This window comes from Ceratotherium simum, chromosome 10 (assembly GCF_057802395.1).
Source record: "Ceratotherium simum simum isolate JZ-2026a chromosome 10, ASM5780239v1, whole genome shotgun sequence".
Taxonomy (NCBI): Eukaryota; Metazoa; Chordata; class Mammalia; order Perissodactyla; family Rhinocerotidae; genus Ceratotherium; species Ceratotherium simum.
In genome coordinates, this window is record NC_141909.1 from 77,430,050 (window position 1) to 77,448,436 (window position 18,387).

Sequence of the window (18,387 nt, forward strand, 5' to 3'; positions counted from 1 at the left end):
CGCACCGGCGTCTCCTGTCGCCCGAGGGGGCGGCCTGGCCGTAGGGGAAGAGAGGCTGGGGCCTGCCGTTCCTCCTCCATAGCCTCCCCTCCAGCTGGACCATCCCAAGCTGCAGCACGGGCTTCCGGCTTCTCTCAGCAGACAATTAGAGGGCGCAGCGGCCTCCGCAGGCGCTGAGTCAAGCCCCTGCCGCCTCTGGGTCACAGCCGCTAGGACCCGAGAGGACAGCAGCGCCGCACACTCTTCCCGGCGGGAGGAGGACGGCCCCGTCCCGGCGAGGTGAGCTCGCGGGACAGCTCGGGGCCTCGCCACCACTTCCGGGAGACGCCGAGGAAAGCAGGCCATCCTTGAGGAGGGTGGGGGGCGGGGTCCCTCATCTCTTCTCCGATTGGTTAGTGCTCTCCTAACGCGCTGCGCTCACTGGTGATTGGTTCAGATCTACCGTCTGTCAGCTGCTCCCTGTGGGAATCTAGGTCGTTAGGGGAAGCGTTACTCCGGGCTCGCTTGGGAAGAGGTTGGTTGGGCCCCTGAGGCCAGTTTGTTTATTGTAGTGGGGACTCCACCCCGGCGCGAGCTTCCGTCGCAACGGCCGGGAAAGGAACCAGTAGCTGGTCGGAGGGCGGGGGTGGCAAGAAAGTGAGGGTTTAGAAGTAGACCGGAGCCACCTAACCCTGGCGTACCCGAATGGGGGCGGGATAGAGGGCAGGCCGTGAGACGGGAGTTGTAGTCCCGGGAGCAGTGACGGGGGAGCAGGAAAGGCCTGGTTTCTGTTGTGGGAGAAAAGGGCCTTGCGGGAGTTTTTCATGACCTAATTGTCTGGGGATCTAATTTTCTAGGTGAGTGTCCAACAAAATCCACTGGAGGTTTTGCTTTGACTTTGCAGCAGGGTTGGGAGACTGCTGGCCGTCCCTAGCCTTCAGAGAGACAACCTAATGAGTAATTCAACTCTCTTTTATTGCTCCAGATGGGCAGCTCTCAAAAAACACAAACAATTGAAGGATGGATTGTGCAAAAATTAAAAGCATGTTGAAAGGAAAATAAGGTATTCATTTTGATTTAATTGTATAAGAAAATTACTTTTGAGAAGCTCTTCAAGTTCAATTCAAAAATATTTTGAATAATATCAGGGTAGCCTGATTTTATGATAGGTTTCAAATTTTTAAATTGTTTAATACAAAAATCATGCTACTGCTGTATCTACCAAATATGCTTTTTGCTAATGATGGTCTAGTCCTGACTATTCTGAAAATGGAAAGAAATCTTGAGTTTTTAATAATGTTAATTCGCATTTAATTGGATCGTGTAACTAGATCTTTCCTTAAAAAATGACATAATAATCACTGTAAAAAAAATTCTTGAGTTTGTAATTTAATGTTGGAATACACGTGAAATTGAATAGGTGCTTACTCATGCAATAGTTTAGACCTGTAGGCTAATGTAACTTTATATTTAAAGTAGTTTGCTTATTAAACACTGAGTCAGAGTTGCAGCGGTTGCTTCATTGGCAATCTAGTCATTTGATCCTCCAGCCACTATTAAGTCATGTGCTATATTACACACACCCTTTAGTGACATTCCAGAAATCGTCGAAGAATAGTTTATTTCATCCACAGAACACCCAAATTAACTCTTAAAGATAGGCGTGGGTCCTACCCTGGAAAATTCTGACCTAGATTGGGAATGAGATCTGGGCATCTGTATTTTTAAAAATTTCCTCAAGTGAGTTTGACATGTATTCCCAGTTGAGAACTGTTTAATGACTTACTAAATAGATGTGTTTAAGAAATTCTAAAATATTTATGAAACTAATAATTTTCTCCCTTGATTTCCTTATAGTATAAAAGTAAGCTTTTCAGGAATGACATTTAAGTATAATCCAAAACTAATTTTATTTTGGGAAAAATATCCTTGCTGGAAATAAACGTAATCGATACCCTCCTAATAGCCTTTTGCTTATTAAGTAAAGAACATGCCTAATTTAAGCTTAAAATTTGTATGCTAACATGAAGTACCCAGATATTTGAAACATCAGTGAGGGCTCTTAGACCTACTTTACTGGAGCGTCAAAGAGGTAAAAAATGAGATAATCACTTTGGTATTCAGGTACGAGAAATGTGTAGTGAAACCAAACCCAGTCTGACTCAAATGATGGCTTTAGGCAAAGAAGTAGGTCCAACTGTGTTCTATCTCCTAGAAGCTGCTTTTCATTTTATATGTGAGTTCTTCACAACAAGATTTGGCATATGAAATATTTGAATAGGGAACAAAATTTAAAAATGAAAATAAAAAAACTATAAGTTAAAAACATGAAGCCATGTATTGTCCATGACTAACACCTTGACTTTTGTATATATTGTTTGAACAGAAAGCCAGGAATCTCAGTATGAATCAGTCTCCATCTAGATCAGATGATGGTGAAGAAACCTCATCTCAAGACCCTAATCTTCGTGAAAATGAGAGAAGATGGCAGCAAGAGCGTCTCCACAGAGAAGAAGCCTATTATCATTTTATTAATGAACTCAGTGATGAAGATTATCGGCTAATGAGAGACCATAATCTTTTAGGCACCCCAGGTAACAAATGGGTAAAAAAGGAGACATTTTTTTCATCGTTATAAGGAGGAATTTCAAAATAAGGAGAGTTTTTTTCCCCCTTCTTCCCTCTCCCAAAATATAGTGTACTGTTTTTGTAAATGTAAGAACTTTTTAACATAACAAAATAGAAAATCACTGGCTTATATTTTATAAGTAGGTAAGAATATTGGATATAGGGCACTGCTATACAAATGCCAAACTAACAGGTTAGTACACATAAAAATGTCAAATATATACATATATGGTCCTATTTCTCTTAAGTAATATTTATGCAAATAAAATATTATTTAAAAACCAATTCTAACTCATTTGAGATGTTACAGTTTATTTCTTTTCCTTTTTTTTTGTGAGGAAGGTCAGCACTGAGCTAACATCCATGCTAATCCTCCTCTTTTTGCTGAGGAAGACCGGCTCTGAGCTAACATCCACTGCCAATCCTCCTCTTTTTTTTTCCCCAAAGCCCCAGTAGATAGTTCTATGTCATAGTTGCACATCCTTCTAGTTGCTGTATGTGGGACGCGGCCTCAGCATGACCGGAGAAGCGGTACGTCGGTGCACGCCCGGGATCCGAACCCAGGCCGCCAGCAGCAGAGCGCAAGCACTTAACCACTAAGCCACAGGGCTGGCCCTACAGTTTATTTCTTTAGCTGAATTAATAACTCCCAAAAAGTCCAATGTGCTCCATAAATTTTTTACAAATTCATTTCGCAAATGAACTAATTGAACTGGTACGTTTGTGTATATTGCATATTTGCATACTGTATATTGATGACCCATATAATGAACTATTGAGGTAAAATTCCGGTAAATAAAGATTTGAAGTTTTCTCTAGAAATACTCCCTTAATTTATTTTTAACTGACAAAAATCCACAGAATTATAGCTTATAGGTTCCTAAGTATATCAACTGAGAGCACTTTATTAATTATTCAAATTACATCTTATTTTAATTTTAATAAAACATTAATAAGTGAAACACAACCAAAATGATGTGTATTTGCATCAATTAAATATATATTTAACTGTCTTCAATTTACAGAACATGAAAACAATAGAATATCTTGTACAGATTGCTAAAGATTAGTCTTAACCCTTCATGAGTTCTCATAAAACTTAGTAATTTAAAATTTTTAATTTCAGTGAACAATTTTTCATTGTTTTAGGAGAAATAACATCACAAGAACTACAACAGCGGTTAGATGGAGTCAAGGAACAACTGGTATCTCAGCCTGACTTGAGTAATGGGACAAATACCAGAGGTACTGTGGACTCCTTTCCATAAGGAACAGGTTTTACTGGAGCAATTGCAGAAATGAACTTAATGGATCTTGTACAATATGTTTGTTTTTTAGTGTTTTCCAGTTTTAACGTGATGCTCATTCAGATAGTATTTCCGTCTTATACACAAGGCAGTATAGTTAGGTGACGTAGGACAGGGATTGAATACAAAGATGTCTTACAGATTGCCTTCAGGGAGCTCATATATATGAATTAGTATACAATTAAGTTAATTACTAGCTTAGTTCTTTTTAATCTTAGAACGTACACACTACTTTTTTATTAGTAATGTAACTAAACTTAGCTTTTAAAAATTTATACAGAGCAATACAGAAAGACTGAGTCAGAAAACATGTTTCTGTTGCTTTGGTTTGTTGTTTTTGTGTTTGTTTTGTCATGTTATTGAACAAACACTAAGTCATAATATAAGAAGTTCTTATAAAAAACAAAGTGCTTATTTGGCCAGCCAAGTGGCCTAGAGGTTAAGTTCACACGTTCCACTTCAGGTGGCCTGGGCTTCACCGGTTCGGATCCTGGGCGCTGACCTACTCACTGCTCATCAAGCGATGCTGAGGCGGCATCCCACATAGAAAAACTAGAAGGACCTACAACTAGGGTATACAACTATGTACTGGGGCTTTGGGGAGAAAAAAGAAGAGGAAGATTGGCAACAGATGTTAGCTCAGGGCCAATCTTCCTCAAAAAAAAAAAAAAGTGCTTGTAAAAAAAACAATCAAACTAAACAGAAATATATAGAGTTAAAAGTAAAGCCAACTTTAATGTCTTCTTACCAGTTCCATTTCCTTCCCCAGAGGTATTCATCTTAGTAGTTTCACTTATTATCTCAAGATTGTTGTATTAATTAGAGCAAAGACTATTAAAAACCCCAAAATGCAATGGCCTAATAAGATAGAAGTTTATTTCTGTTTCATGTTCATGGTCCAGGGAAGATAGGCAAACTTTGCTCCATAAATCCTCCTGGCAGCGGCAGACTGGTTCTAGAATTGTGCTGTCCAGTGAGTAGCTACTAGCCACATGTGACTATTCAAATTTAAATAAAATTAAATGAAATTTAAAATTCAGTTCCTCAGTCATATTAGCCATATTCAAGTGCTTAATGGTCACATGTGGCTAGTGGCTTCTGTACTGGACAGTACAGATACAGAACATCTCCACTATTGCAGCAAGTTTTATTGGACACTGCTGCTCCAGGGTATTGTTTGCATGATCAAGCTAAGTCACAGCCACAGCTAGGTTCCAACTGACAGGTCCAGGGTCCAGAAGGAGGTCCAGGCACCAGCCTGAAAGTAAGATATATCACTTCCACTCCCATTCCATTGATGAGAACTTAGTCACATGGCCACACCCAACTGCCTGGCTGTCAACATGACCATTACAATGCATTACTGTGGAAGAAGTGTAGGATAAATTTTGTTAGATAATTAGTGAACTCTTTCACACACACCATCACTACATGATTAATGTTTACTTGCCTTTTACTCATATCTCTTTTTAAATTAAAATGCAAATTGGATATTAACCAGTTTTCTTCTTTATGTTTAGATATGTAAGTTATACTATATTGGTACAGCTAGTAATACTGATCCTTTGAATATGTTTTAATGGCAAATGTATTCATCACATGTAAAATAGCTTATATCTTTAGAATAAGGCTAAAGTTTCTGCTTATTTTGTTGATACCAGCAGCTGATTAACAGCTTTAACATCAACATTTTAAAAAGTTTTCTATGAGACATTGCAGTAATGAAATGAAATCAAAGTAATCTCATTTAATAGCTGTTTTTGAGTAGAACACACTTTAAGGCTAAAATCTGTATAGTTAGTGTGTATTAGAATGCTTTTGATTGAATTTTGCACTTTATATAATCCACTGGTTAAAAATGGAAAACTTAAGCTTCCCACAGTAGCAGTATCATAGTCAAAGAAGTTTATCAGGGGCACATTTATTTCTAAATTGATTCATTCAACAATATTAATTGAGAGTCTGATTTGTACCAGATACTGTTGTAGAGATTGGGGATTTAACAGTGAATAAAATAATATAAAACTCTTTGTCTTCATGGAGCTTATGTTCTTAATCAACAGAAAATGTATTATGTTATATATAATGGCTAACATTTATTGAGTGCTTCCCATATGCCAGGTATTGTACTAAGCATTTTATATTCAGTATCTTATTTTATCCTCATGATAACCCTATGACATTTATACTATTATTATCTCCAATTTGCAGATAAGGATATAGCCATAGAGAACTTAAGTAACATGCCTAAAGTTTCCCAGCTTCACATAAAGTCATAATGTGGTTGTAATAATGTGGTTGTAACATTGTATTCAGAAAGCCAGATTTCTTGAGATGTACATTTTTGGCAGTCCCTGAGAAATAGGATAAAATTCCTAAGGTTACAAAAATACCTAGTTGCAAAAATGTTGCTTGAGTTACCTTTACCAGAAGGATTCCACAAATTCAAGATGAATTATATAAGTTTTGCTACTGTATTTTATTGATATTGCCATATGAATAAAGCAATTTAAATGTATAATTTTGGTATTGGATATATTTCTCATTTGCCTTAACATTTTGCCAAAAACAGGCATATAGAACACAAGAGTGACGTAGGTATGTATTATAATATGCTTATAGTGTATACCTTTCTTTTAGAAAGTTCAGTTTTTTGCCATTTTCATTCATTAAAATGCACAGATGTTCTTAAATATAATTTAATTTAATAAAAACTTTGTTTATCTTACAAGCTTTCAATAAAACTCTAAGGATAGTTTTAGGAATTGATCATAAGTTGATTTGGTTTGCTTTCCAGACTCAGAAGTCCCCAGAGAAAGTTCAAATGAAGATTCTCTGCTAGAGTGGTTGAACACCTTTCGTCGCACAGGAAATGCAACTCGAAGTGGACAAAATGGAAACCAAACTTGGAGGGCTGTGAGTCGAACAAACCCAAACAGTGGAGAGTTTCGGTTTAGTCTGGAAATCCACATAAATCATGAGAATAGAGGATTTGAAATTCATGGCGAAGATTATACGAGCATTCCACTTTCAGATATTAGCAGGGATCACACTACAAATAGGCAACAAAGATCAGCTAGTCCTGTGGCTAGGCGAACAAGAAGCCAAACCTCAGTGAATTTCAATGGTAGTAGTTCCAACATTCCAAGGACTAGGCTTGGTTCAAGGTGGCAGAATTCAGTAGAAGGATCTTTCTCAACACTGGGAAGATTAAGAAATGGAATTGGGGGAGCAGTTGGCATTCCTGGAACTAGTGCTCCACGTGCTAATTTAAGTAGTCACACAAACCAGTCAGGTGGTAGTGAACTCAGGCAAAGGGAGGGGCAACGATTTGGAGCAGCACATGTTCGGGAAAATGGGGCTAGAACTAATGTTACAGTGAGGAATACAAACCAAAGATTAGAGCCAATAAGATTACGGTCTACTTTCAATAGTCGAAGCCGTTCACCAATTCAGAGACAAAGTGGCACTGTTTATCATAATTCACAAAGGGAAAGTAGACCTTTACAGCAAACTGTTAGAAGGTCTGTTAGGAGGAGAGGTATAACTCGTGTCTTTTTAGAGCAAGATAGAGAGCACAGAGGTACGGCATATACTCCATTCTCTAACTCAAGACTTGTGTCCAGAATAACAGTAGAAGAAGGAGAAGAATCTAGCAGATCTTCAACTGCTGTACAACGACAGCCGACAATCACGCTGGACCTTCAAGTGAGAAGGATTCGTCCTGGAGAAAACAGAGATCGGGATAGTATTGCAAATAGAACTCGATCTAGAGTAGGGCTAGCAGAAAATACAGTCACTATTGAAAGCAATAGTGGGGGATTTCGCCGAACTATTTCTCGTTTAGAGCGGTCAGGTATTCGAACCTACGTTAGTACCATAACAGTTCCTCTTCGTAGGATTTCTGAGAATGAGCTTGTTGAACCATCATCAGTGGCTCTTCGGTCAATTTTAAGGCAGATCATGACTGGATTTGGAGAATTGAGTTCTCTAATGGAGGCTGAATCCGAGTCAGAGAATCAGAGAAATGGTCTGCATTTACCAGAGATGCACTCAGAACTGAGTAATGTAGGTACAGTTAATGACATCAGCCAGCACAATGAAGGCTCCTCTCAAGACAGGCAGCCCCAAGAAGACAGCACTGAAATGCATGCTGAAAATGAGACCACCCAGCCTCATACCCAAAATAACAATAATAGAGGTGGCAGGCAGTCGCGAAATTCAAATAACTTAGTTGAAACTGGAACACTACCTATTCTTCGCCTTGCTCACTTCTTTTTAGTAAATGAAGCTGATGACGATGATCGAATACGTGGTTTAACCAAAGAACAGATTGACAATCTTTCCACCCGGAACTATGAGCATAACAGTATCGATAGTGAACTAGGTAAAATCTGTAGTGTTTGTATCAGTGACTATGTAACTGGAAACAAGCTCAGGCAATTACCTTGCATGCATGAATTTCACATCCATTGTATTGACCGATGGCTCTCAGAGAATTGCACTTGTCCCGTCTGTCGGCAGCCTGTTTTAGGGTCCAGCATAGCAAACAATGGTTGAAGTGATGGATCCATTCAAATATCACATTTTAGTAGAGCTGAGTATTTAAGCATTCTTTTGTTGAGTTATTTGTGATGAACTAACCAGGATGAAAAGTAACAGATTACTATAGTTTGAACTATTTTTTGTGTGCTTTTTTAACTTGTTAAAAAGAAAATTTATATGAAATTTAAAATGCAAATGTTAAATTATCCAAAAATACAGAATAGTTAATATTGCTGGAACCAAATAACCTTTAAAATGTTTTTATTTTGGTAATTTTGTCATGCTAAGCACTTTTGTATCTGCATAATTCAGTAGGTTAAAAATCAATCTTTTTCTTAATAGTACAATAGACTTCGACTTTCAAGTTCCATAGGCTTAGTACTATGTCCAGACACTGGTGTCTAAATAAGTCTTTCATTAACTTTTTATTCTAAGGACAATATCTTTTCATGAAAGTGTTGGCTGAATGTTTGCTAAATGTATTTAAGTTACTTAAAATGTTAAATTTAATATGCAGCATACCATATATGTATATATAGATATATAATTTTAAGGTTAAAATATTCAGTCTAAAAACTACCAGTTTGGTTCTTATTTAAGCTTTTGGGCTATTACTGCATATGGCACAATGTTTAATATTTACAGGATCATCTCTGGGAGGAAGTGGATTAAGAGATTTAAAAATAGAGATAATTTACTGAAGCGTCTCTGACAATCTGACTTACTAGAGAGCAAGCAATATATAATACTAAACAAGCATTTCTTCATTCAGGAATGGAACATGAACATTTTAGAACATATAGTTTATTTAACTTGAGTTCAGCCTTTTTGTGACTTTTTGAAAGTGCAAACAATTCTTTGAATTATATTATGTAAGGTCTACAATATGCATGGTTTCTCAAATTTAGTTCTAAAATCTAAAAAAGTCTATAAAGAATAAAAGGCATAGATAATATGTTAAGTTCACTTGGAGGCCAAAAAACTCCAAATAAAACAAAACAAAAAACCCTTAAGAGAATGTAGAATTTATATAAAAACAAAGTATGCATTGAAGATCTATTTCTACCAATAAATATTAAAACAAATCTGTCTGTGAACTATTCTTTTCTATTGGTCCACTGTGGTTTATTCACTCAAAAAAATATAGTTCGCACCTACTAGGTACCAGGCAGTGTTACTGGTGTCAAGGATTCAGCAGAGGACAAACAAAGTCCCTATCTTCATGGGAAAGACATATTTGCTTTTAGAAATTGAAATCAATTGATAAAATAAATTACTTTTCTGACTTTCATGTTTGTGTATGAATATATGACACAGTTTTCCTCTGGGGATACTGTTTGGGCAAAATCATAGGAATAAATACCTCAAGGCCAGATTCTGTGAGATTTAGATGTATCTCAAGATTTAGTTTTTCTTTCTGATTAGTGATTGTATTCAATTCAATAGGTAAGATGCATGCACAGGAATTGTTAGGGAGTGCATTTAACACCTGAAGTAAAAGGTTGTAGTAAAGGTTGTGACTTTGGAATAAATGATTTATGTAGGTCAGTTATGGGACATAGGACTGGGAAGTTTGATTTGACAGCTTTAAATACCAGACTAAGAAATTTTTACTTTACCTTACAGACTTGAGATGTCTCTTAATGAATTTTAGTGGTGAATGGTAAGATCATTTTTCATGTTTCAGGAAAATTAGTGTGGTGCAGTGTTCAGAACACAATGGAATGGAGAGAGATGGGAAGCAAAAATAAACTACTGTGATCATTTTTATTATCAGTTATCATCATCAGTTATTATCTAACCTAGGGTGATGGCAGTGAAACTGGAAAGAAAGAGAAGGGTATATAAATGTTGGGGGATAAAAAGTATTTGGCTTCTAGTTCAGTATGAAGAGGTGGGAGAGTCATCTATTCACAGATGGAGAATCACCTGAGTAGAGCAGGGAGTGCTGTTACAAGTTACAGGCTATGCCAATTTACATGTTTATCTTAAACAGCCTTATTAATATGTCTCACTCATTTCAGTGTTACCATTTGTCCCCAGTATGACGAGAGACTAAATCCAGCGTGTATTGCTCATGGAATATTCCTCAGGAAGTTCTACCTCCCCTGGTCTGATCAGTTAGGACAAGGAAGAGAAGAACAAAGAAAGGGGGAAATGAAAAAAAGGATAAAGAAAAAATCACATTGATTCTTTGTTTGACTTAGTCCTTTGCAAGACATGGTGGGACCAGCATGTGAAGAGATCCCAGACAGGCATTTGAAATAGAACTAGATTGTGTGCTGTATGGAAAATTCCCTGAAACCAGCAGGAAAGCTTAATGAATTTTGTAAATTGGTATCCCAGTTGGGAACAAAGAAGTGTTTTCTTTAATATTTTCATTCATTTCCCAGTAAACAAGGCTGATGACAAATACAAAGGCTCATTATCTATTTATAGCTTCTATTTAGCAATGATTGTACCCTTTGTGGTTCCAATATAGAAAGGAACAAATAGTTTAAAATTCTTCATTTGAATATTATGTTCCATGTCATGTCCTTAGAGCTTGTTCTTTATAGCGTGCCTGTCAGCTTCCCAGCTGCTTTCCCACGTATTTTATCCTTTTACTCTGTTTTCTTGTATCTAAGATTTTTATAGTTTCAACTGGCATTGTTATGACCTGTATTTGATTATCTTTTATTCACTCTTACATTATTTTCCTTTCAATATTTAACAGGAATTCATAATTTCAACCTCCCAAGATCTCCTTGAAGTATTATTGCCACTTAACATAGCAGGTGGCCGAGTTGAGAGAGTGGGTCACAGGACCATTTGCCTCCAGAGCTTGTGCTCTTCCCACTAAACTGCGTTCTGGAAAAGCAGAAATGCCTTGGGAAGTTTTCAGTCTAACTTCTTCCTAAAGTTATTTTTCTAATTTTGTAATTTTGTTGTATCATGTCTTTGTGATTACCTTAATTTCCATATGCAAATACATCCTTTCTGTCTCACAAATGAAAAGAACTGCTCCTGAAAGATACAAAACAATCTGTATTTTAAGGATGAATCCAGAAAAGAATGAGGCATCTGAAGACGCTGGGTTAAAGATCAGAGTTAATAAACTGAGTCTGAGGCATTTTCGTGAATACTACGCCCAGACAATTTACAATGAACGTCTAACCTTCCTGCATCTCTCCATTTGAATCATTTTCTGGACAGAGGAGGAAGAAATTTTGTAGAAATAGTACTCCATGTGAGGGGAGTAATTATTCCGTTTGCAGTGGCAGCAGGCTCATTTAGGGTCTCTCCCTCAATCTTGTGTAACGTTGGACATCAGAGAGCTGGGATATCTGTTAACACAGATGATTTCCCAGGAAGCCAGAGCCATCTATCATTGAGGCCACAATGTTCCATGTTCCAAAGGACATGATTATGAGTGTCAGTGGTGATTGTTTCCTCAATCTCTAGAGACAGATTGTGAGTTCCTTTCAGTGAATATGAGTGTATTAGGCCCCAAATATATCTGCCCTTAATGATAACTGGGGATCCATAATTACTTTCAGCAAGTTTTTTTTGGTTTATTTTGAGCACTAAATCTCTGAAGACTCTGAGTTGACCCCTGTACTTTACTTTTCTCTCTTCTTTTTTTTAATAATCAGATTTCTTCTGGAAAATAGAAAACACTTTCAGATGTACTTTTCCTCTATTGTATTAATGTCTCATTTGAAGACAGAGTTACCTATTGGTTGCCCAGTATATATGCAGCCCTCCTTCTCACACATTTAATTGCAAAAATGCTCCTACTTATCTATAATCCAATATCTTCTGTGCAATTCCAAACATGTTCACATTCTTCCCAATGAGAGAGAATCCAAATTCACATATAGCTTCTGCATTGTGAAGTGACACAATTTAGCCACTCTTTTGAGTTAAGTTCTCTGGACGGTGTCCATTCCTCCATTAACTTGGATTTAATCAGGTTTTATTGCAACTCATCACCATCCAGCTTATGGGATAAATGATAAATGTAGCTTCTATCTACCTAATAGAGTGAAGTGGAATAAAGATCAAACTAAAAAGTCATTGATTACTAGTACAGAATACACCAGATCTTGTTGAGCAAGCTTGGTAAGACGAATGATAGAAATATTTGAGTCTCATAAGCATCTCTTTGTTCACTCAATTATCTAGAGTAGGTTGTTTGGTCAGCCAGTTTGGCTGGCCCAGATCCTGAGTTAGGGCCACCTTCAGAAAGGCACTGAGAAGGATTTGCCTATTGGTACTGGTGGCCAGGGTGGGGGTGGGGGTGGGGGTGGGGGCGGGGATGAGAAGGTTTGAGGGGATGCTAGTGAACAACTTTGGTCTTAGCACTTTGACGTGACTGCTTGGTTTGTGGACTGCCATAATGTTGAACAGTGATAAGTCTCTGTACAACAGGCTAGGAGCTTTTTTGACAATACAAGGCAATCTTTAATTAGCACCTTAACAATTTCATTTGGGGTCTTGGGTCCAATGCTAGAAATCTTGTATTGTTCTTGATTTGCTAGAGGGAATAGCCATGTCCCTTACAACACTTTTAGCGTCATTTTTTTTTTAGCATTTTATTAGGAGGATCCTTCTATTGCTCTAATTCTTAGCTAAGTAGATTTTGCTTCTGGCATAGTTGGGAGCCTTTCTTTAATCTTTCCTTGAGTGTCACCCTTGTCCCTTTGCTGCATTTCAGACCAGTGTACTTTACAATAGAAAGGAGATATCTTATCTTCATTTTTGTCTGCAGGATAAGGCAGAGTGACCATTCCACTCCTACAAATTGGGGTCAGGTCACGTGGCTAGTCCACTGCAGCCAGGTAGATTGGGAAGGGTTCAAGTACATTTTTATTCCCAGCACTGAATTACCTGGTGTTCCTGCTAACTCCCTGTGTTGGAGGTCCCCAAGACCAACCCCAGGTTAGTGGTTAGCTAGGACTCACAGGACTCAGCATATAGTCATGCTTACAGCTAAGATTTATTATAGGGAAAGGAGACAAAGCACACAATCAGCAAAGGGGAAAGGCACGTGGGACAAAGTCTGGAGGAAGCAAGGCAAGCTTCCGAGAATCCTGTCTCAGTGGAGTCACACAAGACACACTTAAATTCCTCCAGCATCAAATGTGACAAGATGGGAGAAGTGCTGTCTACCAGGGAAGCTCATTACAGACTCAGTGCCCAAAGTTTTAATGGGGGGCTGGTCACATAGGTACCCTCTGCCTAGCACATACCAAAATTCCAGACCCTTAGAAGGAAAGTAGGTGTTCAGCATAAACCGTATTATTTGCACAAACAATTAAGGCACACTAAGATACCCTTTTTAGTTAGGGAGTTATGGGAACACTCCCCAAATCAAGTTCCCAGATGCCAGCCAAGGGTCAACCTTGCAAGAAGGCCTTTCCGAGGATAGTCTAAAGGCCTGCTATGTGAATTCTTTCTGCACACACCCACATCTCCATCTCTAGCTCAGAACCTTCTCCTAAATTCTTGGACCACATTTGTGATTGCCTTGGTTAATGTCTACTAGGCTGTCCCTTTGGAACTTCAGGATAAACACATCCAGAACTGAAGTAATAATCTTCCGCAGAACTGTTTTTCACCCTCTCTTTCTGAGCTCAGTCAGTGCCTCTACCATTCATCAGTTCAGTTGAGGCAGAAAAGTCTGATCCCTTTCCCTCATGTGGAGGTCAGGTGGGACCGGCTAGGATGGTTCCCAAGGGTCAGAATGGGTAGCAAAAGTACCTTGTATTCATGGCTGTGGGTGCAAACAGCAAAAGTCAGGTACAAAATGGTGACCAATACACTGATAAGCCTCAGAGGTAGAGAACTGGGTTTAAATAGGATGTCAGAACAGCAGAGTTTGGAGATGGGATCAAAAGGTCAGGAGAAATTAGATGAACAGGAGTGTGATCAGGAAAGATACTGCCAACAGTAGCTGTTTCCCATGGGTTGGTTGGTTAGTTTGATTTGGTGTGTGTTTGATGGGTAGTCAAGCACAAATTAAAGGGCCGAGAAGGGAATAAATAAGAACCAAGACTTCTGTGTTTTTCCTCAGATCCAATTAACCAACTGGCATCCTTTCAAATCCTCATCATTTTCATTCTCATCATTTCTCACATAGATTCATGCCATCATCTCTTACGTGGTCTCACATCCTCCTTCCAATCACTCGAGTGCAATCTTTCTACAGGCCACATTTGGACAGGTCACTCCTCAGCTGTCCCCATTACTTTTTCACTGTTCTTAGAATAACATATAAGAGTCTTCACATTTTGGTCTCTGCCTACCTTTTCCAACCTCATTTTATACCATTTCATGTCCCTCACCTTGCCCTTCACACTTCTAAGGTTTTGCCCATGCTGTTCTCTCTTCCTATGATGGCCTTTCTTCTCTTGCCTTTCCGGTTAATTCCTGCTTATCCTTTAACTCTCACCTCAAGTGTCACATCTGCAAATCCTCATCTTGCCCTCATCTCCAGGGCTGACTTCTCCATTAAGCACAGCAGGCACAATGCCTAGGACCCATGATACTTTTAGGGGTCCATGAAAATGTTTTAAGTTGTTTTAAAATCACAAAAAAACACAATATAATCCAACTTGCATTATATTTATCTTTATACCAGCACAGTAGCAGAACATAATTTTAATATTTTTTTATGGAGGAAGAGGCCCACCAAGGCAAAAATGCTGAGAGCCCGTGAAAGTCATAATGTGGCCCTTCTCATCTCCCCATTTATGCACTTCAATTGCACTGTCTTCTCCAAAGAACTGTGAGCTCCTTGAACTTATCCTAAGCACCTAGCACGATGCCTGGTCACTCAACGTATATTTAACAAGCAAATGCATTAACGTTTCAGCATATAGGTAGACTGTGGCTTACAAATAGCTTATACATTAAAAGCTTGTTTGTAAAAAATGTTTTTGAAACTCAGAACACATTTACCATTGTAATAATATCATATGTTTGTAGTTTGAGACAAGAGGCGAAACACTCTGAGGCCAGCCCACAAAAATTTACATTACCCAGAATGTTTCTGAAATACGATTTAAGTGCAGTCAAAAGCAGAAAAACCCAATACTCCTGCAAGTTAACAAACAGAACAAGAATGAAATTGAAGAAATATTTTTAAAAATTTATCTCGAATGCTAGCATTTGAGACTCTGTGAAGCCTGCTCTTCTTAAATTTCAAATTGCCCTTTTCGCATAGGCCCGTGGCAGACACTGTCTACTTACCACAATGGCTAAACCAGGTCAGAATCTTTGCCTCAGGCCACGCTGCTTGGCAAATGGTGGCTTTGGTTGTGTGTGCTCTGCTTTTCTTGTCCCTCATTGCTTCCATCTACTCTCTCTGCCGATTCCCAACCCCAAACACCAAGGAAGGGGAAAAGGGTCCCCCAGCCAAAGCATAGGCAGACAGAGTGGCCATTCTGACTGTGGGGTGAACCACACAGCCAAGTGGGAGAGGAGCTTGGTGGTTGCCAGAGCCTTAGCAGAGCAGGTTAACCCTTTTACAGCTTAATCCTGAATGTGTCTCACCATTAACTATATTCAGATTTTTTTTTTCTTGCAAAGAAAAAGGTTTTAGGTTTAATCTGTTTTTTTTTTTGTGAGGAAGATCAGCCCTGAGCTAACATCCCATGCCAATCCCCCTCTTCTTGCGGAGGAAGATTGGCCCTGGGCCAACATCCGTGCCCATCCTCCTCCACTCCACATGGGACACCGCCACAGCATGGCCCAACAAGCGGTGCGTGGGAGCACGCCCGGGATCCAAACCTGCGAACCCTTGGGCCTCCAAAGCGCGGCATATGCACCCAGCCACCGCGCCAGCGGGCCGGCCCCAGGTTTAATCTTAAAGAGTGTTTACTGTGTGTGATTGTTTGATAGTAGAGTTGTTTGTATCTTGGGAGCTGACGATAGCAAACACCTTCTTATTCAATATAACATTACCATGAAGCTCTTTAAAGTCTGTTCAGGTGAGAAGAGGGGTTTGACTATCTTGACTGAGTATACAGAGAGGGATAATTACCACATATATCTACGGAAAGTGTACCATTACCCCATGAAAAGGTATTTTCTGAAATAGCCCAATCCTCACGAGAAACGAAGAATAACCTTCACCCCTTAACAGGGGGTGAGGATTACAACTTCAAGGGTTTTATAATGTTGACCCACAACAGCCAGAATTTTTTCGTGATCTAGAGAGCTTAAGGAACTTACCCAAGGTCACATAGCTGGTTAGAAGCAAGACAAAATTGCCTTGTAATTTTTTTTTTTTTGCTGAGGAAGATTAGCCCTGAGCTAACATTTGTTGCCAATCTTCTTCTTTTTTTTGCTTGAGGAAGATTAGCCCTGAGCTAACATCTGTGTCAGTCTTCCTCCATATGTAGGTTGCCACCATAGCATGGCTGCTGAGTGGTGTAGGTCCGTGCCCGGGATCTGAACCTGCAAACCCAGGCTGCTGGAGTGTAGATTGCCGAACTTACCCACTACGCCATGGGGCCGGCCCCCTTGTAATTTTTAAAATGTCTTACTTTATTAATTACAAAGATTTTTTCAAAGCTTTGGCCCCATGTGTTCATTGTCAAAGGATGTCTAATTGTTGGTCTTATAAGGCTAATGACTCAAGCTCAATATGGGGAAAGACCTCTTTTATTCAGGACAAATGTTATGAGCCCTGGGCTATTTGACTGTTGAGGACTTTGGGGAAGTTTGAGCTGATTCAACATGCTGCTCCAGGGATTCAGTACAGTTTCAAAGCTGGTTTGTGACGGCTCAGGCCTCAGATCTGCAGCCTTCTGTTACTAATGAGTATTGGTCTATACTTACTTTTGCAATAATTCTAATAGCATCTGTTAGAGCAGTGCAGCTTTCAGATAAGAGATGGTGACACGTGCAATGAAGATGTCATTTCAGGTACTTCTCATTATCATTCAGATAAATACCTCAAGGTCATATTTCTTACTCCCATATTACAGTGAATACATTAAAAAAGTAAAACTAGGAACACTGAACCTGTTATATTTAAGCCCCAAATACAGACTCATGGAATTTCAGGCCTAGGAGAAGATGGACAGTCTTCTAAGCACATCCTCTTTGGGCCCCAAGAGCCTGCACTTAACATTTCTCCCTCAGTTAATGGCCACGCCTACTTTTAAAGACAAAAGGTGTTATTTCCTTTTCACTACAGACTCAATATTATATCAGTTTGGGTCTCTGAGAAGCAAACACCAAGACAGGATTATACATACAAGAGATTTATTGGGGAAACACCTGTTAAGGATAATGCGAGAGGGAGCAGGCGTAGGTGAGGAGAACCTCCAGGCTACGATAGATATAGGTCTGATATCTAAGACAGGAGAGGGCAGGGGAAGGAAGGAGGCTTGAGTAGGAGAAGCTTCAGACTGCAGTGTAGTTCTGAGAGAGTCTCAGGTGGGGAGTTGTCAAGGCTGATAGAGGAGTCCCCTGCTGGGCAGGAATGGCCCAGCTCTTGTGCTTCCTCAGGCTCAGGGGTAGGAGCAGCCTGGGGAAAGCATGGCCTGGGCCTGAGTCTGGTGGCAGACCTGGAGGCTCTCAGTCAATTACGCTCCCCACAGCAAGTTCTTGAATGGTACACCTCCATGACCACCACAAATATTTAGCAGCCTTCACTTCTAGAAACAATCACAATTTGATCCTGGTTTACTCTGAACCCTCCTTTGCTCTCCAAAACCACCTACACCGATTTTTCTATTCCTTGATCCCAGTTGCCATCAGATAAGTTAACACTGCTATGGATCATATCTTAGCTTTCTCTTCTCCAGGTTAAATAATCTTATTTCTTTCACTGCTATCCCTTGAATCCTCCTAAGGTTTGCCAAGCCCTTTTGCCAAAGCCCAGAACTGCAACCTGTATTCTATACAAGCAAGATGCTCTCTGAGAGTCAAT

General features: G+C 39.3%; 1 protein-coding gene and 1 long non-coding RNA gene across 5 annotated transcripts in view; one reads left to right on the forward strand and one right to left on the reverse strand.

Moving 5' to 3' along the window:
* RNF6 (ring finger protein 6) lies at positions 1-8,474 on the forward strand. Of its 4 annotated transcripts, none has more exons than XM_087436284.1 (5): positions 5-279; positions 965-1,042; positions 2,366-2,573; positions 3,757-3,852; positions 6,712-8,474. In XM_087436284.1, exons 3-5 carry the CDS (start codon positions 2,384-2,386, stop codon positions 8,472-8,474), a joined length of 2,049 nt encoding a protein of 682 aa, XP_087292410.1. In that variant the 5' UTR covers positions 5-279; positions 965-1,042; positions 2,366-2,383. The 4 variants fall into 4 exon arrangements, with proteins under 4 accessions (XP_087292413.1, XP_087292410.1, XP_087292412.1 ...); XM_087436286.1 differs by lacking the exon at positions 5-279 and adding an exon at positions 448-514; XM_087436285.1 differs by lacking the exon at positions 5-279 and adding an exon at positions 530-836.
* The window catches only part of LOC147916190 (uncharacterized), a 21,503-nt gene continuing 11,536 nt past the window's right edge, over positions 8,421-18,387 (reverse strand). Inside the window, exons 2-3 of the long non-coding RNA XR_015553494.1 lie at positions 11,410-11,465; positions 8,421-8,553 (exon numbers count right to left, since the gene is read on the reverse strand). This is a non-coding gene — a long non-coding RNA (uncharacterized LOC147916190). The remainder of the gene's footprint in view (positions 8,554-11,409; positions 11,466-18,387) is intronic.

What these genes read in the sequence shown, in the direction of transcription:
- RNF6 (XM_087436284.1), top strand. Translation starts at nt 2,384, where the DNA reads ATGAATCAGTCTCCATCTAGATCAGATGATGGTGAAGAAACCTCATCT. An exon ending in TAATCTTTTAGGCACCCCAG is followed by an intron (nt 2,574 to 3,756) that starts GTAACAAATGGG and finishes TCATTGTTTTAG; the next exon opens with GAGAAATAACATCACAAGAA. An exon ending in TAATGGGACAAATACCAGAG is followed by an intron (nt 3,853 to 6,711) that starts GTACTGTGGACT and finishes TTTGCTTTCCAG; the next exon opens with ACTCAGAAGTCCCCAGAGAA.